The 24967-nt window shown below is 34.7% G+C and overlaps 1 protein-coding gene across 3 annotated transcripts in view; it reads right to left on the bottom strand.

The window, feature by feature from the left end:
* Positions 1 to 24967, bottom strand: part of LOC149785019 (sperm-specific sodium:proton exchanger-like) — a 196698-nt gene that overhangs the window by 84347 nt on the left and 87384 nt on the right. The window contains exons 9-14 of one of the 3 annotated variants that reach the window (XM_089978712.1): positions 23365 to 23536; positions 15538 to 15555; positions 12326 to 12407; positions 10205 to 10307; positions 8798 to 8876; positions 6589 to 6609 (exon numbers count right to left, since the gene is read on the bottom strand). In XM_089978712.1, the coding sequence (XP_089834838.1) occupies positions 6589 to 6609; positions 8798 to 8876; positions 10205 to 10307; positions 12326 to 12407; positions 15538 to 15555; positions 23365 to 23536 (475 nt within the window). The remainder of the gene's footprint in view (positions 1 to 6588; positions 6610 to 8797; positions 8877 to 10204; positions 10308 to 12325; positions 12408 to 15537; positions 15556 to 23364; positions 23537 to 24967) is intronic. The other 2 variants (XM_089978713.1, XM_089978714.1) reach the window with 2 other exon arrangements.

Raw genomic sequence — 24967 nt, 5'->3', positions numbered from 1 at the left:
GATGGTGGCCCACTACAAGGATGGTGGCCCACTACACTTGCAGCACTTATGAGTCAGGTCCCATCACTTCTAACAGGTTGCTAAGTTGTTGTTGTTGTAGGGTTTAATGCCATTTTTCAGCACACAATAGGCTATACATGGCGGCCAGTATTAATGGTGGAGGAAGAATCTGGGAAAGCCCCGGAAAGAACCACCGACCCTTGAAAAGCTACTGGCAAGCTTTCTCACATAACCATATTGTCCAAATCTGAAACTCGAACCCACGCAGACAGAGGTGAGATGGTAGTGATCCGTAACGGAGAGCGCTTTAGACCACTTGGCCACTCGGGGCCCCAGTCTCTTGAATGGCAGTGGCTTGGGGCAGAGTGAAGAGACATCCCTTGGAAACTGAGGCCCCAAAATGGACATCATATGCCGGAAGTGTTGAGGTACCATGCAGTAAGATAGTTCCATGAGGGTGTAAACTGTACATCCTTCACAGTCAGTGCCTAGCAGAACTTTTTGGTTAGTCTAATCTAAGACTATAGAGTGGTATTTGTCTGCAGGATGTGTCTATTCATGAAGAGCTTGGCAGCAATTCATGGAACCGGACAGGTTCATTTTGATGCTGTAAGACTGAAATGTGGTCATGGATCATTCTGATCAGACTTATATGGCCAAGTCCAATTGTGGAGAAACATGGCAAACCTGGCTAGCATGACATTGTCTAGTTTGTCAGGTTGGGATGGGTTACTGGATGTTTGATCCAGTCCATAATTCTGATAAGGGACACTGTAACTGTTGCTGCTCTCCATCTTGCTGCCCTTGTGTGTAATCAGATGTTTTCATCCCCCAAGTTACGAATGACTTCTGTCTATAAGGTGCAAGTCCAACATGTCTTCCATGGCTGACAACCAGTGAAACGATGCATGCTGAGGGATTGTCTGACAGGTCTCATCTATGGTCTAAATCTGCAAGACAAAACAGAGAAGACCCATTATATATGCAGTGTAGTGAGTGTCCTGTTTAATGAGCAAGTTAAGTATCTGTAGAGAGTTACCCATGAAGGCAACTACATTTGAAGGGGCACACATGACCTGTACAGGCATATTAGAGCATAGTGATGAATATTTAGAAAATGGACAATAAATAATAAATTCAGCCATAATGACCAGTAAGCATGTAAATCTGACTGCCTATACAGGAAGAATCACAGAATCGTCACTTATAGTACTTACATGAAAGAACAGGAAGTACACAAAAAATCAGTTCTAGTTACAGCTTACCCATAGGTAGGCCAATGGATTGCCTATACAGATAAACATCACTCAAGTGTCACTTATAGTTAGATGCACGAGCAGCACGCTACAGAGTAAACCATATATAGAAAACTTATCAGTACTATTCCAATCAGAGTGTGTGTGTGATTTGGATTTTTAACATAGCTTTAACAATTTTTCAGTCATATCACTTCGACATCTGCAGTGTGGCAGTTTATAGTGATGTCTTGCACTGGGGCATCATGCCGCAGAAATGTAGCATGATGTCCCACCCTGAGTCACATTATCCTGACACCAGGCCGACTAGTCCTAACACTAACCTCTTAATGCTGAGCACCAAGTGAGGCAGCTGTAAATACCATTTTTATAAGTTATTGGTATGACTCGGCCGGGGATTAAACCCACGACCTCCCACATCCAAGGCGGACGCTCTAACCACCAGGCCACCGGAGAGGTTAATCAGAGGGAAAGCTATACAGTAATATAAGTTTCTATATTACACACTAAACTCTGCACATAAAAAAGGAAGTGAAGTACCATTATTTAAATGCTTACAAAGTAGGTGCAACACTATTCAGTAAGGGACAACTGTACCTGTAGGAAAAGGCCCAATGACATTCTATACAGGTAAAATCAATCAAGTCTCATGTATATGACTATGAATTAGTGCTAGTAGATGACCTAATTAGGGCAATGAAACATCAGTATATCATATCAATTTACAATACTACCTATAGGAAGGCACAGTGATGGCCTGTACAGGTAAATTCAGTGAATCTGTCTTTTTGAACACAGAATGGATGCAGAGCTTCACCTGGAAATTAGTGATAGCAGAGGATCTAATAAAGCAATGAAATTTCCAGGTATAATATAAAATTGTGATACTACCTGTATGAAGGCTCAAGGACAGCATGTACATGAAAGGACTGTGAAGCTTGGTGCCCAGACATTAGGACTGCCTTGGGATAGAAAACTCACCTATATGTAACCAGTTGTAATAGAAATGTACAAATATAAAGAGTTTTCTATAGGCAAAGAGACTTAAACACACAGAAAATAATACGTAAAACCTGAACTTATGAAGAAGTCGCAAGGGCTACTCGTGCAAATGCTATTAAATGTGAGAAGATGACAAAGTGTTAGAAAATTTTAACAGCAGAACTTTGTCAGCATAGGAAGAGAGAAAAGTTGGAAATATAGATGGAGCATACTTTCCTTAGAAGTGATAAGATTCCTCAGCTTTTAATGGTTTATCTTCCAAAAGCTGATTCTGGCATTTGCGAAGTCTCTCATGGCAACAGGATGCTTCTTAGCATAAGCAGAAGTAGTAACATGGATATTCTTGGGATTTGGTGCCAATCCTGTACCAAAAAAAGATCATTCTGCCTGACCACCACCCAGGTAGGCAGATAAATTTTAGCTTTTTAGCTAAAAGTTTTTAACCTGGGAGGCTGGATTTGTAAGGTAGTATAGTAGCTCTCCTATGGTATTATGATTGGGTGCCATATTTGCAAAAGAAACATGCGTGTGTTCTCACTTTGAGATTATAGCATGCATTTATTGCTCTTGTTAGGAGAGAGATGTAAAGAATTGTTCACTCAAGGTAAGTCATGTACCATGAGGACAAATCAAAGGTGGAACATGAGTTGTCACAGGTGAACAAATCTTCATATCTCCCTCAAATAAGGGCAACAAACTGTTTATAATACTGAATCCAACAAAACAGGAAAACATAATCATATAAGGAAGGTACACAGAGGAGACACATCATGCTGTGCACCAAATAAGTGACACTGTTAATTTTATAATATCAGATATTTCTGTCTTAAATAGATAATGGCCCACTTCTCTTGCCTACTGCCATTTAATTCTTTCTTTTTAAAGTTTTTTTAAATTCCTAATCATATGATCAATTAAATTTTAACCAAGCATTTAAGCTTTTTAGAAAGCTATTGTTTGTATTAATGAGACTGCTGGATGACCTTCAGCTTGAATGTTGGACATGGTAAGTAGGACTAAATAGTAATATAAATGTTGGACATAGTAAGTAGGACTCAATAGTAATATAAATGTTGTACACAGTAAGTAGGACTCAATAGTAAAATATGAATTTCATGCGTGTAATTCAAATCCAATGACTGTTAAGCTACTGGGACACACAGATAAGCAATGTTTACCTGTGATCTCAACCTTGCAATTTGAACTATGAATGTTGAAGATAACTCAATCTCCACATGTGACACATATAAGTGATATTGTCTCTCTGTATGTACATATACATGTATGCATGTATATGTATGTACCTTCAACAGTGCATGAGCACAATACTAGCAACCTGATTAAAGTTAAAGGGAATGCTCTAACAAAGATAAATTGCCGAAACACATCAGGAAGAAAAACTTCCAAACAAATGTAAACATGTAATCCCAAAAGGTGGAGGTCAAAACACTATATTAGAATGTGTACCACTAGCATGGTATGCATCTGGTTCAAATGAAAGTAATAAGTGCTCTACAGAACCAAATGGAGAACTGGCATGGAGTGCTCTCTGGTTGAAATGAAAACGTCTTCCATGGAACCTCATGGTTTTCATGCAGCTATACAATAATGTATTAACACAAAACTTTAGTGGGGCCCCGAGTGGCCGAGTGGTCTAAAGCGCTCACCGTTACGGATCACTGCCATCTCACCTCTGTCTGCGTCGGTTCGAGTCTCGGATTCGGCTAATGTGGTTATGTGAGAAAGCTTGCCAGTAGCTTCTCGTGGGTCGGTGGTTCTTTCCGGGGTTTTTCCGGGTTCTTCCTCCACCATTAATACTGGCCGCCATGTATAGCCTATCTTGTGCTGAAAAATGGCGTTAAACCCTACAATAACAACAACAACAACAACAAAACTTTAGTGCTGATGATAACTGTTTACATCAGAAAAGCTATACCTATGTCTCACACTGGTTACACATGTGAGACAATATCTAGATACATCATAAATGACATGATGTGTGTGTGTGTGTGTGTGTGTGTGTGTGTGTGTGTAGGTTTTACAGGCTATATACAGTGTCAAACAAAATTTAAGTTATAAAAATGTAAACATTGCTAAAAACTGGATGAAGATTATTACAAATAAAATGAATCATATACTCCGACAAGATAAAAAGATGGTCAAGATGTTAGATTCTTTGAAAGATATATACGTTTGTTAAAATATAACATCAATTAGAGGGATTTGCATTGGACATGTTATTACATGTATAATACAGACTATTCACTTGCCAGTTAGTCTTGGTATATTTGCCATAAGAAAAAGAAATGACTACAGTATCTAAGTTCTCTTACATACATATTAGTTAGAAAGTATTAGTCACTCTTAACTGGTGTTATATGTTTGACTTGTCAGATTGGTGTTATATTTTTGACTAGTCAGACTGATGTTACAGGTTTGACTAGTCAGATTGGTGTTATATGTTTGACTAGTTGGACTGATGTCATAAGTTTAACTAGTCAGACTGGTGTTTTATATTTGACTAGTCAGACTGATGTTGTATGTTTGACTAGTCAGATTGGGGTTATAAATTTGACTAGTCAGACTGGTGTTTTCTGTTTGACTAGTCAGATTGTGGTTATAAGTTTGACTAGTCAGACTGGTATTGCAGGTTTGACTAGTCAGATTGGGGTTATATGTTTGACTAGTCAGTCTGGTGTTGTATATTTGCCTAGTCAGATTGGGGTTATATGTTTGACTAGTCAGTCTGGTGTTCTAGTTTTGACCATTCATACTGGTGTTAAATGTTTGACTAGTTAGACTGGTGTTATATGTTTGACTAGTAAAACAGGGATTACCCTAATGAAAATGTGACTGAAATTTCCATGAAATTCAGTGAAATGTCCTTATTTCACCAAATTTCAGTAAAATTACATTGAGATTTCGCAAAAGAAATTTAAAATATCAGTGAGAGTTTGTGATTGAAATTTCATTGTAAAACTATCAATGAGAAACAGTACATCAATGATATTAAAAAACTGTTATTCCATTTTAATATAATTTATGTTTTGTTTATTGTTCATTTTGAACAATTGTCAGCAAAACTTTTATCTCCCATGTCTGGTATACCTTTCCACATTTTTTCTTGTTACTTTCCTTCTTTTTTAACTTGAATTGGATTTAACTTCACTCAGACTACAACAGTTTTCCATTTAAAAGCAAAATTTCAATTTTCTAATGATCAGAATTCAATTTTCCACAATATCGCTAGCTTTTTATACCATCTCAGATCATTTTTTGAAATAATGGTCCGTTCAGTCTACTCTACAATGATCATTATAATAGTATTCATTCCATATATTATTTAACTGAAAATCACTGTAAAGAGATTTCCCATTCATCAATAGTTTGTACTTGCCCAATGAATCTTCATGTAACAGAAGCTGGTGAGAAATAAGCATGCCTGCCAAACATGGCATTTTAAATTTTCATGCTGGACATAGATAAAAAAGTCAGAATGACAGCTTGAAAAGTGTATGGAAATAAGATAGGCATGATGTGAAGTTGATGGGTACATAATTGTTCAATGTGTTAGAAAACTGAACCCCAGGACTAGCAGTTTGTGATTTTTGCCATAAAGATTTGAACTACTATTACCAACTCGACACTGACAGTACTGTCTCATGTGTTAAATAAGGAGGGACAATGTATAGATCACTGGTTGGGAAATGATGGTATTGTTGCCAAATACCCAAGTCCTACAATGTAAAACCTCAGCCTTGAAATTTGTGTTTTTGGGGTTGCCATCTTACTGCCTAAACAATGGCACTGTGTAGCATGTTCCAAGGTCAACAAACATCAGAATGAGAAGTCAGATTTTTAGGAATATCTCCCACTTTGCAGCCCATATAAGCGCTTTTTCTACAAACTGCAGTCATGTTCCTTTAGATGGACTTTACTTACTTTGTCTTTTCTCTTATAAATTCAAGTTCCATCGACCTACCCTTAAGTTGGTTGGAATGCATCATGGAAGCCAGGAATGCCAATATTGGTTAAAAGGATGACAAGTATCTTGAACAAAACAAAGCTATCTAAAACTTTCTTCAATAGTAATATATTTTTATTCATTTTGTTAAATAAACATAATTTAACTTTATCCAATTTCAGCATTACTGGCTTCCATTCATTTCATTCACAATTTTAGTGAAATTTCACCAAAATTTCAGTGGTATTTTCATGAGATCTTGCAAAAAATTTCAATGAAATCTAATATTTTGATCAAACCTTTCAGTGAAATTTCATGAAATTTCATTAAGTCACATTTTCACTTGGGTAAACACAGATAACTTACCATCTCTGAAACCATACGTCCCTGTATATAATGTCAGAAATCATTAGGACTTTATAATTATGAAGTTTATTTCTTTCAAAGTATATCACCAGAACATAGTTCATAAGTCTACAAGAGTGATTTTTCAAGAAGGACTCATGGATATCTAAAGGTTTTCAATGAGTATTAATTTATAAGGAAATTGGACTTTTATCAATATGTTATTTTATCATACCACCAATGGATACAACAAAGAAACATAACTAATTACCATGCCATACCACTAAAGCAAACTGATGACTGTTGCATCTGATGGCATTTGATTCACCCATTTGTATCCCATTTTATTTCTTTCTTTATTTCTTTCTTTCTTTCTTTTTTTATTTAAGTTGAGCAAAAAGTAACCAGCAATAATTCTGAACTTAAAAAAAGAAACATTACATTTAGTTTAAATTTTTTTTATTCTCTCTGATAATTTAAAGGAGTTTTTGGAACAATCCTAAGGCTTTATCAAACAAATTCAGTGTCTTTTCAATGACAAAATCAACTTTTTAAAACTTTAAGAATCAAGGCGAACCCTCAAATTTAATGATTTTAGAAGAAAGTATGAACCATATAATTTTCTTTTAAAAAAGGATAAGATTCTGTGCAACCCATGAACAATATTCCACAACCTGCGTACATTTTGCAAAACCATGACATAAAAAGCATTAGGTTATAATCCGAACATTTAGATCAATTTTGCCATTCCAGTGATACTTATGTTGTACCTGCATATTTACTTATGATCACTGTTCTGAATGTTAGGCTGACATTAAAAATTCTCTATCTTTCATGATAATATTCAGTTGCAGAAAATTATTAATCTTACAGTTACACAGCAGGAGTATTTAATATTCAGACATGAAAGCAAAAAATTACAGTTTTCTTTACAAATTACTAGAATATAAACATTACCTATTTCTACTATATTGCTGCAAAGTTAATAATGATATAGATATAAATAATGATGAAATAAATAGCCTTGGCCAGATGTCAGTCCCACATTCAAATGAAGGAAGAAAGATATACAACAGTTAACACATTAACCCTTGCCGACGAGTTTACGTGGCAGGAGGTAGTAGCCTACTGCTGAGCTCTGTAGCATCAAGGTCATGTATGATACACTAAAGTGGGTGGTATTATAGAAAGGTAGACAGATGTAGCTATATAATGATACCAAATAATCTGCAAGTTCTAGTTGCACTACAAAATAAAGAGGAAAAAACCTCAATTTTTAGACCCGATTTTTTTCCACCCAAAATTCACCCATGGTCGGAATCCGATTTTGTGTCTGGATTTCAGACTTTTTGGTCTCAGATATAAGGCAGACCAGTATGAACTGCAAACAGACAGCTGAACCTTTGCAAAAGGTAGGATAAGATGGGCATTAGGAATAAAGAGTGGTCTTGATATGAAAATAATGGTTCTGTTAAACAAAAAAACAAAAAAGAAATTGAACTTTTACCTCTCTGCTCATGCACGAGCCAAATAGCCAATGAAAAACAATGTTTCTAACACAACTAGGCATTAAGTTATTTGAAAATCACCTGGAAGTTGATGTGTTAGGATGTATTCAGAAATAGCTTTCAAAATGTGTTTCCTACTCAAATTTCAGGCAAAAACAACAAAAACCTCCATGGGTTAATGTGTTAATGGCACACAAATGCCTTTCCATAGGGAACTAAACACACAACTGGATGTGTGGATTAACAATTGTAGCACTTTTTTTCTTCCACATTTGTGGCAGTGTGTAGAAAATCATAACAAAACTATTGATGCCACACTGTAACTGATGCCATCATCGGACAGTGATCACATTGTGTCTCACATCTTTGCAGACTTGAGCTCAAGCTGAGATCAGATTCAAATGATATTTAATAGATCAACTATTGTCAAAAGAGCCATTGAAAAATGTTTACTGTTTCTCACTTTAACACTCACTTGGGATCAGATTCTGAGGATATTTAATTAAGATCAATAATTGTCAAAAACCCATTGAAAAATTATCTCTGTATCTCACATTTCCATTAAAATGGGCTTTAAAACCCAAATCAGATTCTAATAGATCAAGTATTGTCAAAAGCCATTGAAAAATGATCCCTATGTCTCACATTTCCACTGGTATGGGTTCAAACCCAGATTAGTTTCAGGGGATAATGTTTGTCTAGAAAGGCTCAAAGCTGCTCACCTCTTCCTCTGTTGTCATATATGGATCTGGAATTTCTGATGTCTTCTCTACAGTTGCCCAATCTGCATCAGCAAGAAACCTGTTTGTACCAAGTAAAGTCAATATTAAATTAAAAATTGCATGGAACAATGCTGTTATGAACATCAATGTCAAAACAAAATATTGGATTACTCAAACTGACATTTAGGACCAGGCAGAACAGATGTAACCATAACTGACCTCATGTATTAGAACCAATGATCTCTGACACTGACTTATTCAGTACCTTAAATATTGGTTCTAGCTTTAGATTCTCTATTGCACTTGACTGAGCCAGTCATCTGTATGTAATGCTATAATCTGTTAAAAATGACACTGGTTTATCCGTACAACTGTCTTAATCTGACTGCTTGTCTGTCAGATCATTTGTATGAGACTCATTCTGTATGTAGAAAAAAAATCACAACAAAGCTATCATCTCAGTGTCCCTTTAAAATATAAAAACGTGTGTTACCTTATTCTGCAGAGCCTCAGCTGTACACAAGCTATTTTACAACTTGTTACCTTATTCTGCATATTCTGCTGTACACAAGCTGTAAATACAACTTAGGGCCAATCCTACTGATAATCCAGCAACAGAACTTGAGTCTGAATTTAACATTTAGTCTAGTCATCTATTTGGATAAATTTAAGTATGATGTTAATTTGACAGTTTCTAAATCTGCAACGAGCATTATTTACATGTTGTCGGTGACAACCTAGGGCTCTGAAACACATCTTTCATTTTTAGATAAGTCAGTAAGTTCATCAGTGTATCACCTAACTCTATTCCTTTCACCAGACCTGCTTTTCTATCCCACTTAGTGTAATGTGCTGAGAGAATTTTTCCCATGGAACATAAACCCCGAGTGAATATATAGCATAAAACATGGTGTATATCAGATCTAATCCAGTGTAGAATATCTGATTACTTTTAATGTCAAGTGATATTACAAAGCTAATTAGATTAAGGTTTACACTACAAATACTCTCAGGGCAGTCTTTACTCCCCTTACAAGATGTATTGATGTCTTGTATTTAATAAACAGTACAGAATGCCTTCTGCAGTTATTCTTCAGTATCACATAACATTACAATTACCTATGCCTTCTGCAGTTATTCTTCAGTATCACATAACATTACACTTACCTATGCCTTCTACAGTTATTCTTCAGTATCACATAACATTACAATTACCTATGCCTTCTGCAGTTATTCTTCAGTATCACATAACATTACACTTACCTATGCCTTCTACAGTTATTCTTCAGTATCACATAACATTACACTTACCTATGCCTTCTGCAGTTATTCTTCAGTATCACATAACATTACACTTACCTATGCCTTCTGCAGTTATTCTTCAGTATCACATAGCATTACACTTACCTGTCTGTTTTCAGCATGTTGAGAGTCTTTTCCCTCATGTCTTCTAGATATCTAAGAGCATTGGCCATGGCCATTCTTTTAGCAGGGGACAGGTCACTCATACCTAATAAAGATGCAACAGGCTTTTTTATGCAATATATTAAAATAAACCAGTGTCATAATCTGTACTACCTTCATGAACTATGTGCAATATTCAAAACAAAAACAACCAAAGATACATGCAGAACCCATAAGCTTTATGACTAAACTGAACTCTGACCTCCTATTATCTTTACACGTCCAATTAGATTTTATCATTTCCATAAATTATCACAAAAGCTTTATCATCTGGTAAATCTTCATCATAACTTTCAGGATCTTCTTGCAAATTAATGAGAAAGAGGGCCAACATCAAAAATTAGAAATGGCTGATGTTCATGACCTTGATCTTTTGCTTTTGCTCTGAAACTACTATTCATCTACTGAGTTCTCAGGTACCAGTCAAGTTCTTGACTGGATTACAATTAGTATAATTATAGTCCAAGGTTTAAATAATTAATTTATTCAAAACCTTTGCAGACCAAAAGCAAATTGAAACAGAATGCCCTGACCAATATGCATATAATCTAAGCCCTGTCTTTTGAACATGTCCTGTCAATTAAATTAGTGACAAAAATATTCTGAAAGTCTTAGCACTAGTTTTTTTTTTACACACACCAGAAACCATTGTGGCATAGTGGTAGCAATGGCAGTGTGAGTTAACTTTCACACATCTTAAATTATTTGTCTGTTACTATCAGTTCAATATTTTTTCTCATCAAAATGATCAAAGGTACAGGTTTTTCAAAGCTTGGAAATGATAATTTCTGAGTTTTACTTGTTAATTTTCTAAGCAAATCTTAAATTACTGAATCTAAACATCTTAATACAATTTTGGTTCAGTGCTGATCATTTTATCCTCCATTTTCCTTTATTTTGTCCCTTTTTTGTGTAAAAATTTCTTGCTTTTGCATGGGAAAAATCTGTTCATAACAGAAGTATACAAAAATCAAGCCAAAACAAAAATATTTCATCTTGAAATAAATTAGCCTTCTAGAACCTCTCCCCCTCCCCCACTGACCTCCATCTTGCCTTATCAGAGTCAAAACTTGATTAATTCTATCATAATGGCAAATACACAAGCAAGATGTTCTCCAACATGATTTATTTTGTTAGGCTTTAATGAAGTTACAGCCAGAAATGTCAGAAAGTTATAGATTGAAGCAGACTTGCTGTATTTTACAGTGAGACATTAAAGTCTCCAGCTGACTGAATTTTACAGTGAGACATTAAAGTCTCCAGCTGACTGTATTTTACAGTGAGACATTAAAGTCTCCAGCTGACTGTATTTTACAGTGAGACATTAAAGTCTCCAGCTGACTGAATTTTACAGTGAGACATTAAAGTCTCCAGCTGACTGAATTTTACAGTGAGACATTAAAGTCTCCTGCTGACTGTATTTTACAGTGAGACATTAAAGTCTCCAGCTGACTGAATTTTACAGTGAGACATTAAAGTCTCCAGCTGACTGTATTTTACAGTGAGACATTAAAGTCTCCAGCTGACTGAATTTATCATGATTGTGTAATAAAAATTCTGTAAAATAATTTTTGCAGGATAGAGTCTACTGAACAACCATACTGACACAAACTGTTGCTAGCATTTCCAACAAACACAGAATGGAACTTCTAAGACCTTATGCCAGAAGTCAAGTGGTACATGAGTTCCCTCTAATAACCAATTTGTGTGCCAAATGTTACTGGTACCATTGCATCACATTAATGATAACTAAACGTGCTTTTGTTCCAGAAGAAAAAAACATTACTAATCCATAAAATGGCATGTAAGGACCACTGAACAACAATGATGTATGTAGTTGTTTGGTTTAAGAACTTCCTGACAGTTGTTAAGTCATAAGGTTATGTCAAAGATACCATGTATATAATTTTGCATGCAATATTTATGTTTTAATTTAATTAATGTACTGCTCAATGTATTTTGCATTTCTTCAGCAGATTACACAAATTGATGATAATTATAATAATTATCAATTATTAATCTGCTAGTGCTTAAAGATTCACTTACTTTGCCATTAACACTTACCCAGAAGTTTCAGTAGTCCATAGACTGTTGTGGCATTAACGATCAAAGTCAAAAATACAATCCCAGACACATGAATCAGAACCTAGAAATGGAATGAAAGGAAACACAAAATATTACACAATAATCAAGTGTTCTTTGCAACATGATGTTTTACTTTCAAACATCACTATGATGTACTTAAAAAATGATTATTAGAATGAATTTTTCTCAGTCATACTCCTTCACACATGATCAGAAATCTTGCCAATGCATTATGCAATGTTTAGTTGATAAAACCATAAAATTAAGTTGGATAATTCAAGTTATCCAAAAGAGGGATCATGTAGGCAGATGAAAGTGTGGCAATGAAAATGGACCTCTCTCATTTTAATTATAAATTTAACAAATCTTGTAATGTGATTAAATATGTTCATCACTTTTCTTGACAAATTATATAACAACCTTTACAAATGTACAGGATCTTCAGGAAACTGATTTTTTTTTACAGAAATATACAGGAAACAAATATTACAAAGCACAGTGCATTGATATTTTTATGGAAATATTATACAGCAAACAAATATTACAAAGCACAGTGCATCAATTAACCAAGCATATTTGAAATCTGTAGGTACCTTTGTTCAAGGCTAAATGAAACAAATTACAACTGCAACAAAACTGCACATCTGGACATTTAACTACAAAATAAAGTCTCAGAGTTGCCCCCTTCCCAATAACCAAAATAAAAAAATAAAAAAATGCTTTAACCGTAACTATGTTCACTGTATAAAAATAAAAAGAGCAAGAACACTCTGCATGAAGTAATTTTAGCTGCCAGCAATTCATATGTGCATAAACTGTATCAACACAGACAGACTGGAGTGAAAATATGTTTTTAAAAATTAAGAAATGCTATTAGATTCCACAATGAGATTCTTCTAATTTGTTTCAAATTTCTTTTTCAGGCTTGTTAATTTATGAAACGAAACTAGAAAATTGTTCTAAGAACAGTGATACCCCACCAAATCACTGTGTAAAAATAGTACCAGTCTTGAAAACTCAAAAGATCGTAACAACATGAAAATATAAATAACTTAAGCCATGATTACAATGTCACAAATTTCGACTCATTTCTATGACATGGTAGAACAATCCAAGAACAGATGAAGTTACATGATTTGGGGACTATAAAGATTTATCTCCTTTATGTTCTGAAAATCAAAACATTGTAATCTTTGTTTTGATTAATGTGAAGATATTTTTTGATATTTTACCTCACTGATGACATACCCAGAATGCTGTATGTAATATGTTGCATCAGTTTGCATTATCTTAATATGAAAAAAATTCAATAATGTTAGCTTCCTTCAACTGAAACAAATCATTTTGCAGAATGCTTCAGGACCACAGCTAACTCCCAGTTTCATAATGTACCGGTAATGGGATATGGCTCAGTACTACCCATTTTCCTTAATAAACTTTAGCCTGGGATGCAACTAGCTACATTATTTCACCAAATTGCTGAATTCCCCTTTGTTGGGAATATGTACAGGAAAGAAATGTATATGAAGTAACTAAACACATTCCTCATCCAATTTATGCATATGTATATTCTATATTTAAACATAAAGGAGATGTGAGTTTTTTTATCAAAGTTATCTTTCATTTTTATATAAAAAGGAACAACAAAAATAATACTAAAAATGTATCCTTGAAATATAAATGTCACCAGAAAAGTACTGAAAAAACCTTGGTTCAATATGCAAGAGCAAAGTTATATGTAAAATGAAGGCCATAACTCGGCTCCGATGAAATACAGTAACATAAAAGTCAAACCTGACTCAAGTTTTATGAGTAAGCCTCATATAACATTTGTACCAATCCATGAAGTCCATCAAAAGTTATGGAGTGGACAAAAATTCATACTGTTGACATGCACCTCTATAGAACATAACGGGGAATACAACACTGTGAGCTACTGACATCCAAGCTTCATTACAGTTTCATATGCAGACCTAGAAGTGATCCATACAGCTTCCTAGAAAAAAAAATCAACTCTCTTTTAAGTTGACCTTTTTCTCAAATCTAAGACAATATCTATCTCTGACAAGGAATATTAACAGAACTCAATTTTAAAACGATTGCAATATATCCAAACATTGCTTCAAAATTCATTGTAGAAAGCAATTTAGTAAGGTAAATCAACCCCTAAACCTGTACAGATACTGATGAATGGTTTTGGGGTATGATCTCACCAATTCAAATAAGCCATGTAACTGGTGCAGACATGTATTTCTAGTGGCTCTCGAATTATGGTTGGTTGAAGGATCCTTTTGATGATATGTACAGAATATTTTCAGATCAAATCCTATGTTTGACAACTTGCCAATAAACATGTGGCCAATTTTAATTTTGTGGATACATACTACTGTTCAATCAAATACAGCAACCTTGAACCAGATGTGACTTCCATTCATTCACTCATCTGAATGTTTTGGTCAACAAAATTCAGGGACACTCAAGCTGAGAAACATGACCAAAAGCAACTGAAACCTTCAAATGAGTGAATGAGTGGAAGTCACATCTCATAGAACAGCAGTATGCAGACATGAAATCAGAAGTGGCCACAGGTGGTAGGGTTGTGTATTCCACATGGATTTACAAGCTGTCAATCATAACATCTAATCTGAAAATCTTCTGTACATATCCCTGATAAAATCCTTCAATCAACCATAACTTAAGAGCTGTGAGAAATACTGATAAGCGTCTAACATGTACATTGCTGTGTTTTGGATGCATTTGTCTGCACCAATTGCACAATTCAATGAACAGATGAGAACAGACCCCAAAACCATCCATCTGCATCAAAACAGGTCCAGGGGCTGATTTATTGGACTAGTTAAATATTAGTTAAAACCACATACATGTATTGGATATTTATTTTTTAAATTAACTGTATCAAATTTGAAAATTCCTCTTGAGAACTCCAGCTTTGTCTATATACTGCTGTAAACCCTCAAAAGGAGTTAAAAGAAAACAAAGGTGAAATAAATAGCAAAGTTTGAATAAGATAAAAAAAACCAGTTTAAAATATGTCTGGCAGAACTTACTCATTAGAACACAATAAAATGACTTAGACATTGAAACACATCCAGACAACTAACAACAACCTGCAGGCAGAAAACAAAGTTCATAAATAATGAAGATTAAGTATTAGAGATACAAATACTCACACCTGCACTGGGATGCTTCTGTTCACAATGTAACCAAACAATGAACAAGTATTACTGATGAGCACATCTTTCATCTAAATTTATATTGAGTCACAGCAGATGACGAAGAAAAAAAACAGCTGAATAAAAATTATTTTTATGAGCAATGCTGAGACAAAAGACAGTGATGTCTTGTACATGCACCCATAGCTTTACTATTCCGTTATTGTACACATTCAACAAATCAGAAACACATGGATCAATTTAGATTAACTTGCTGTTAATTTCACTTTTGTCTTTTGACAGTAGTATGTATTCTGGGCATTGTAAACCGCATTGTTTGGTTGGTTTGGTGTTTTAGAGCACTGCACACAAGTACGTTATTTCGTGCTGAGGCACTTGGAGTAGTGTCTTACTCAAGGACACTTCACAATAGCTGACACAGACTGAGCTGATGGGAGGATTTGAACATGTAGCCTTTTGGTCACAAGTCCAGCAACCTACCTACCTACCCTAATTTTAAAAATGTGCAACAGGAAACAAATATTTGTCATTTGGCCCTTGTCTTTATCAGTACCTACATGATTAACATAATCTAAAGCAGATTAAATGGTTTATACTTACACATTGATGATGTATATATAAGATAAGTATTTGTGGGAATGTCTAATGATTCAGAAGGCAAAATTACAGGGATCTGGATTCTTGTGAGTTGGAGTGCAGTTAGTGGGTAGAGCCAAATTTTCATTTTGGACATTGTCTCTTTGGTGAATGTATGCAAAACTGGTGGTTAGAATTTCTGTGTATGTTCAATGATTACAGGGAAACTATTTTGAAATTTTGTAAACTTAATAAGCAATGCAACAGAGCTAAATTGTACTTAATTCTGTAGTCTTCATGGAGATGATATAAATATTTCATGAGCTTAACATGAAAGAAATGATGTCAGAATCAAGAGGAAATGCCTATTCTTTACAAGAATTGAAAGGGATACAATTATGGGTAAAGTTAGTTGTGTTACAAAACAACATACAAGAGTGAAATGTTCCATTTTTGGTTTGAAACAAATAGATTCAGTTATGATGTAGAAAGCAAATTGTTTCAGTAAAGTATTTTTCTCCAAGAATACTTACCCAATCGCACTTTATGTTACCTTACAAATCCAGCTCTACTAAAAGATAAAAATCATCTTTTCCTGTCTATCTCATGTATACAAAGGGCAGTAACTCCTTTCCGTTACGTCCTTTGAGACCACATGGTGTCACTAGTTTGTAGCTGAGCGATATACTAATGAGGATGCTTGCTTTGCAAGGTTGTTGGGAGGGTTTTAAAGTAATATGATTGGGTAAGTTGGGTAAGTATTATTGGAGAAATATAATTTACTGAAAAATATGCTTTCTCCTTAAAATAGATTCACTCAATCATATTACATTAGGTAACAGAAGGAGGGAATCATGAGCATCCAACCTCTACCTTGGGTATCTTTCTAGGGAATTATGGTTTGGCTCCCTATGTGAATGATACTATATTCTCCTAATTACATAAGTAAACCAGCCTAGGGTTCATGCATGACCCTTAAATATGGTTAAGAAGATAAATATTGAAATCTTATGTGCAAAGTTTCACTGTCAAATCCAGTAAAGCTGATAGGCTGTGTTGATTGTTTTAACTGGGTCTAGTGGCCATCTGTGATGCTGCTTCCAGACCTACCAGATTCTAGGTTTGCCTCTGCAAAGCTAAATATATGAGGTAAAAACTCGAGAAGGTTGACTCTGCATGCCAGCAAACAGATTATATTATATCTCCAATCAAAAACATTATGTTCCAACAGGAGGCTTGAAAAGATGGCTCAAATCTCATGAGCAGTAATCTTCATGAGGCAACTCTGATCTTGTGAGATCTCAGAGTGCACAGAGTGTACAACCCATTTCAGCCATGAAGCAAAGGCTACAGGGTCATATTCTGATTCCCAGCTTTCATTGGAAGAGGCATTTACATGTGTCACAACTTGTCTCTGCATTTCAAGTAATGCTTGAGAGTACAAACAGGATCTTGCATGGTAGCTGCTCTTGACCTGTCTATAGAAGACAGTTAGCAAATGGTGTTTCTTTGATTACGGATGAATGGTAACCTATTTTTAGCTACAAAGCCTGGTTGGGTCAAGAAGACCACTGAACCATCTGATCTGAAGTGAAGAGAGTTCAGATTGATGGAGTGGGTGTGTGATTTGGATTTTTAATGTAGCTATGATGTCTGCAGTGTGGCAGTTTATAGTGATGTCTAGCACTGACTGGGGCATCATGCTGCAGACATGCAGCATTATGTCCCACCCAGTCACATTATCCTGACACCAGGCCGACCAGTTCTTACATTAACCTCTTAATGCTGAGCACCAATTGAGGCAGCTGTTAGTACCATTTTTATAAGTCTTTGGTATGACTTGGCTGTCTATTGAACCCACGAACTCCTACATCCAAGGTGATGCTCAAACCACTAGGTCACCAGACAGGTCGATGAAAACTCACTTACACTGCATGTGGAAGCTAAAGCTATTAGAAAAAATGTCTTGTATGATAGGAACTTTAGCAAAGTGTGAGCTAGAGGCCCAAAATGAATCAAATCGAGCCATGTTAAAACCCAGGACATATTTGATTTTGGAAACAGAGTGAGGGATTTTGGTTGATTAAGATCAAAATTGGCTAAAAGATCCAATGGCTAAAAGATCAAGTAGGTCTTTATCATATGCAATATCACATCTACCATGATACTGGAATGAGTCTAATAACATGGAGCAGTAGCATTTAATAGCAATTGGGGTTAACTGTTTCTCCTTGAAGAACCAGACAAAAAAGCCAGCCATTTGAGGGACAAAGGCACTCAAAGAGACAAACTTATTGGTTTGGCACCGATCCATCAAAACACTTACTTTCTGTCATAAACCTTCAAAACCAAGAGCCTTCTTGCTTTCAAGATTCTCTCCATAATCGCAGATTTAAAAAATCATTTGTCTTGCAAGGGTGACATGATAAATGCCAAGCACAGAGAAGATGGTCTGGGCAGGGAAGGAACACCTGTAACCATGGTCGCTTGAGAAGATATTAGTTGGCCAGAATCTTCCTGGGTAGATCGAGTAGATCAGTGACCCAGGACTTGCCAATGACATAGGAATGGATGTATCTTGAGCATAATTAGGACTGTTGATTGAGGATAATGGAAAATTGGCACCATTGTGCTAATGGAGCCAGATTTAACATTGAGGACATAGAGTTTTAAATCAGCAAGATGAGAATGTCTAAGACTGGAACTTGGCTTTCTGAGAAGAAAGCCCTGGAATTAACTAGGTCACCAATTCTACATGAAAACAGATCATATCTCTCCTTAATTTTAGCTGAGTTGATGCTTTAATTTATAGTCTTGAGTAGCGGTAGTGGGTGGAGGGCATTCTGAAGCTGGTGACAGCTGGACTGCCAGTGATAGTGACAGCTGGTAATGGTGTGCAGTGGTATAATGAGTTGAATCAAATGGATCCGGTACAAAACCCCATGCATCCTGACTTACCGGCATGATGTCCATGCTCAGAAATGAGAGGTGGGGGCTTACACCCACTGGGCTGCCTAAAACTGGGGGACACTCCCCCAGTGAGTTGGAATTGCAGGCTACAAATAGCTGGCTCTACCGTGTTCTCAAAACGTCCCCCATGCTGGATGGTCAGTGATGGCTGGATGGTCAGTTATGGCTGGACAGTTGGTAACAGTACGGTTGTATAATGAGTTGGATCCATTACTAAAAGAGTAATTGATGCTTTCTAGACTATGCTTTGAACCAATGCATCTCATGCATTAGTTGACATTTCTAGTGAAGTGACACAAGAAGGGAAAACGAAGCATAAATTAGCAATGTAGCATGTTATAAACTTTCTAAAACTTACTCCGTTACTAATAGAGCAAGTGAAAATTGTATCATGCTAACTCATAAATGACAATATGAAGTCAACAATAGAGTGGTATAATGTAGTTTTTAATAGACAAAGTCCATAAAGGTGACAAAGTCAATCAAATTTGGCAGAAAATGGAACAAAAATGTATTCAACCTGCAGGAGAATGACTGACCCTCACTATAAATCCAAAAAGAAAGTTCGAGTGCTCAGTTTGAATACTGACTTGGACTGTCTGAGGTGAAACGTACCATGTTATCAGTACAGCAGTAAAGCTAGAAACTGATGACACCTGGTCAACGGGAGGTAATGAGCAAGAATTTATTACCTTTTGTCTAAATGAGATAGACAGGAAAAAGATGATTTTCGTATTTTAGTAGGGCTGGATTTACAAGTTAGCAGGCTAATGTTCCTAACATAATGTGATTGGGAACATATCTGCAGGAGAAAAAAATGCAGTTTACAGATTACACTCAATGGTTATAACACTGAGACAATTAGCATCAATACTAATATCAAGATGGTAAAAGCAATGAGGTAGAGGAAGAGTAAATTATGTTTCTAATGTGGTTAAATATATAATTATGTACATGAATATATTTAAAGTACAACCTGCAGATCTTATAAAACTTTACATTATTAACCTACACAATTAAACAAAATCAGTGATTTATGGAAAAACAAAGTTCAATTTAGAAGAAAAAAACAGCAATTTGTGAACTGTTATACAAGTATGAAGCAGCTGCAGCAAAGGCAACCATACGAATTGCAAAATTTGAAATCAGTCTGAAATCATGTTTCAAGCAGCCATCTTTTTAGTTTCTTGATAAACCTAAGAATGATTTATCAACTGTAAAGTATTCTCTGAACATTTTTTAAAAAATACCATTTTAAATGACTGACAAAAAACTGTATTTAAGTCATTTTTACTATGATCTTGAAAGCTGAAATTAACTAAACTTACACATTACACTAACAAACACAAAAGATGAGTTTATGTAAGTCACGTGGAATACCAGTGTCAAACAGACATTGGTGACATGCGAGCACATAAAAAAAAAAAAGAGCAACGGATACTAATATGTTTTGATGGTGACATATACTTTCTTAAGATATGCTTGGGCTGAAAACATGAAAACAAAAAAAGGATATGACATACATAATACATTGTTAGAAATATTCATTGAATCAAAATATGGAAAGACGTTTACAATTTAAAAAAGTTTAAGATTGCTGGAAAAAAGAAAACACTGAATACTTTTCAACTTGCTCAGACAAAAAGAGACTGCTGTGAAAAGGTTTAGCAGAATGCTAAGATGTGGAATTATTTCACTCCAAATGAATACAGAAAATGGATGGAGATCTTACCAAAGCTAATTGAGGGATACTATAATACTCATCATAACTCCAGTTGAAGCAATGAAAGGGAACAAACAGATAAAAAGTATAGACAACAATGTTTGGTTACATAGCAATATACACATTTTTTTACATTTAAATTTAACATTTCTAAAACTATTTTGAAATGCAAAATAATCTTTGTGAAGGGCTACCTTCCTAACTTTAGCAGAAGAAATAATTAAAATCAGGTAAATAACTTCAGGTGATCCAGTCATTTGTAAATGGAGGATTTGAAGCACAAGTTGTTACAAACAAGTGTCATCCCTTTATTACAAACAAGGTAACATGTGAAAAAAATGAAACTTAAAAAGACCAACATAATGAATTGAAAATACTCTGAATCAATTAATAAATGGGAACCAGCTGAAAACATTTTGCCATCAAATAAATCACGTACCAAAAACTACACCTGTCGACAAGGTGTATATAAGGGTATTAAGATGCATGAAAACTTTAGTTTTTGTTTTCTTATTTTAAAGCTAATGGGTCATAGAACATAACATGGAGAAAAACAGTACAATAGAAAATCAAGGAGTTAAAACTGGAATTATATGTGAAACACAAGGGAAAAAGAAAGTACATCCAAAAGCACAGAACAATAACAAAATGGTATGCATGAAGAACATGATAACCTGACTATAATGTAGACAATACCATAGCAGATTAATAATTGACATATGATACATTTTCTTACAAACATTTTCCTCAGGATCTATGCAATGTTTGCATGAGCAGAGAAAAGAATGATCTAAATTACTGAAGCACAAATGGAAGGAAGTCAATTTTGGACTTTGGGTTTTGAAGTTTTAAGATACAAGCTTCACAGGTATGTTATTTTGTGCCAAGGCAAATGAAGTAAAGTCCCTTGCCCAGGGACTCACCCCAGGTATGTTATTTTGTGCCAAGGCAAATGAAGTAAAGTCCCTTGCCCAGGGACTCACCCCAGGTATGTTATTTTGTGCCAAGGCAAATGAAGTAAAGTCCCTTGCCCAGGGACTCACCCCAGGTATGTTATTTTGTGCCAAGGCAAATGAAGTAAAGTCCCTTGCCCAGGGATTCACCACAATATCCAACCCAGGATAATTCGAAATATGGCAGGATTCCAACACCATTTTAGATGTGCGTCATGTATGTTCGCCACCAAGCTACCTGCAAATCAGTAATTGTTTGGGTTGGATGCATAAATACATGTTGAATGCAATGTCAAGTATAAGTCTCAGTGAACTTTAAAACCATATGCAGGGTATCTTTCATACATTGACTAGTTCTGAAAGGTATTTTTAAAACTATGTTCAGTGTCTCTCACATGTACTGACTAATTCTGAATGGTAACTGACAGTCATAGATAGTTTAGACTTAGTAAATTATCATAATTTGACCTATTAATAGATCTTGGCTATCACCCTTTTACAACCCTCATAGGCAACTAATGAATGACTGTCCTTTCTGATATACCTTCCCACATGACAGCATGTATTCTAGTTGGATGACAATTTTAAGACTTCTGATTTTTTATACATTGTGAACCCTGATTTGTATACATTGTGAACCCTGAGTTTTATAAATTGTGAACCCTGATTTTTATACATTGTGAACCCTGATTTGTATACATTGTGAACCCTGATTTTTATACATTGTGAGCCCTGATTTGTATACATTGTGAACCCTGTGCCCATACAAGGGTAAACCGGAAGCAAAAGTATCTTATGACTCCAGGAAAAATAATTATTCTCTAGTTCTGTTTTAATTATATGGCATAAAAACAAAATATGTTTTAGGGTACTAATGATTTTTCTTTTGTACATTAAAGACACAACTGGAAATAAGATAATACAAGCTGCATAAATGCAACCCATTTCCAGTCATTTAGATGATGTGTTGATATTCTGTAACTATAAAAACAAATCTGCAACCGAAGTCCTCAAGTATGTATGTATGTATGTATGTATGTATGTATGTATGATGCATGCATGCATGCATGCATGCATGCATGCATGCATGTATGTATGTATGTATGTATGTATGTATCCTACCAGTCAAACACCAGCAAATCAAAATCATTATTTCTCATTACAAGATGAAATGACTTATAGTTGTAGGAAAAGTAATAGACAATTATATGACATTTATGAACTGTTTGAAACAGAAGTTTTCCCTTATAATTAAATTTAATTATATATATTTTTAATCATTTTTACTCCATCCCATATCTAATAAAACCGAATAATACCTATAAGCTAATTTTCAGTTACTACCTGAAGTAGTCTAGAATCACTACCAACAAGATTGGCAACATCAATTCCAAGGGTGTGTAAATTAATAAACCTTAATTTAAATATTTTACTGTAATTGTTAATTGTTTAAAACAATGCAGTTAGTAATTTAACATTAATTTCATCTGTTATATATTAATCTAAAGGGAACATTAACCCCACCAATTAAGTTACTGAAGTAAAGGAAAAATTTCAACAAGATTGTAACAATTTGTAAAATGAATAATGCAGCTTACTTACCCTAACTCCAACTGTTTCTTGATCTATAGTGTCATTGTGGGCAACTTGAAGGGCAAGTGCTAAACCCACTGCCCCTCTTAATCCTCCCCAGGTCATTACAATACCTTCCTTCCATGACATGCCATAACCAGTATGTCGCAAGATGGGGCTAAAAATGGCAATGACTAGACCTCTAGAAAATAAAAAAACATAATTGTGATTAAGAAAAAAACATTCAGTCATTATTATGATGGTAGATACTCTAATAAATAAATAAAAAATATATAAAATAATGAAGCCAATATCAGGCATTGTTTTCATATGACAACTGGCTTACAACTTGCAAAATATCATAATGTTATCCAATGTGCAACACTGAACATCATAGCAAGGTCTGCATTTTTAAGAGACCTATTACCCTGTAAACTGTATATCACAGTTGGGGGAAGACTGGTTGTCTTAATTTCAAATAAATAGCCCATGATGCTTACCTGAAAGTTTACTGAGTTACAAACAGGATAAAATTTGCAATGCTGTGTGCAAAAAAACTACTGTTAACTTATGGTTTCCTGAATAATAATCTTACCAGTGTATGCTATTTCAGATTATCAGCAGTAGGGAAATCGCATCACTGATGTTTAAATGCTTTTTCCAGTTTTGTTTTGGATAGAAGTGAGAGACAGGCATATGTATACCAATGCATCTTTATTCTTGCACCTCAAAATAAAATATGCCCCAATATGAGAGAGAGAGATTTCAGCCCTTTCTTCATGCTATTTCATACCTTAATGTTACTGCTTAGCTATAGCTTTGTCAAAGATAGAAACTAGTAATAAATTAAATAGAAAATGCAAACTACAGTCAAACCCACTTATCTCGACCTCAGTTATCTCGACAACCCGCTTATGTCGAGCGTTTTGGTCCGGTCCCGAAAAAATTCTTCTTTGTTATGCTATTTTTTACCCGCTTATCTCGACCTCTGTTAAGTCGATAACCCGGTTATGTCGGGCATAAGTTTCGGTCCGAAGTAACATGTGGACCCGCTTAATTCGACAAAATGCAACTTTTTAACGTCAATCTCACAGAAATTGTACAAGAAATATATAATGATTATAAATACTGTATCATATACAATGAGTATAAATACTGTATCATATATAATGATTATAAATACTGTATCATATACAATGATTATAACTATTGTATCATATACAAGTATAAATACTGTATCATTTATAATGGGTATAAATACTGTATCATATACAATCAGTATAAATACTGTATAATATACAATGAGTATAAATACTGTATCATATATAATGATTATAAATACTGTATCATATACAATCAGTATAAATACTGTATAATATACAATGAGTATAAATACTGTATCATATATAATGATTATAAATACTGTATCATATACAATCAGTATAAATACTGTATAATATACAATGAGTATAAATACTGTATCATATATAATGATTATAAATACTGTATCATATACAATGATTATAACTATTGTATCATATACAAGTATAAATACTGTATCATTTATAATGGGTATAAATACTGTATCATATACAATCAGTATAAATACTGTATCATATACAATGAGTATAAA

The sequence above is a fragment of the Sinohyriopsis cumingii genome, chromosome 13 (assembly GCF_028554795.1).
Source record: "Sinohyriopsis cumingii isolate HCF-2022 chromosome 13, ASM2855479v2, whole genome shotgun sequence".
In the NCBI taxonomy this organism is placed as follows: domain Eukaryota; kingdom Metazoa; phylum Mollusca; class Bivalvia; order Unionida; family Unionidae; genus Sinohyriopsis; species Sinohyriopsis cumingii.
This window is presented reverse-complemented; position numbering and strand designations above follow the sequence as displayed.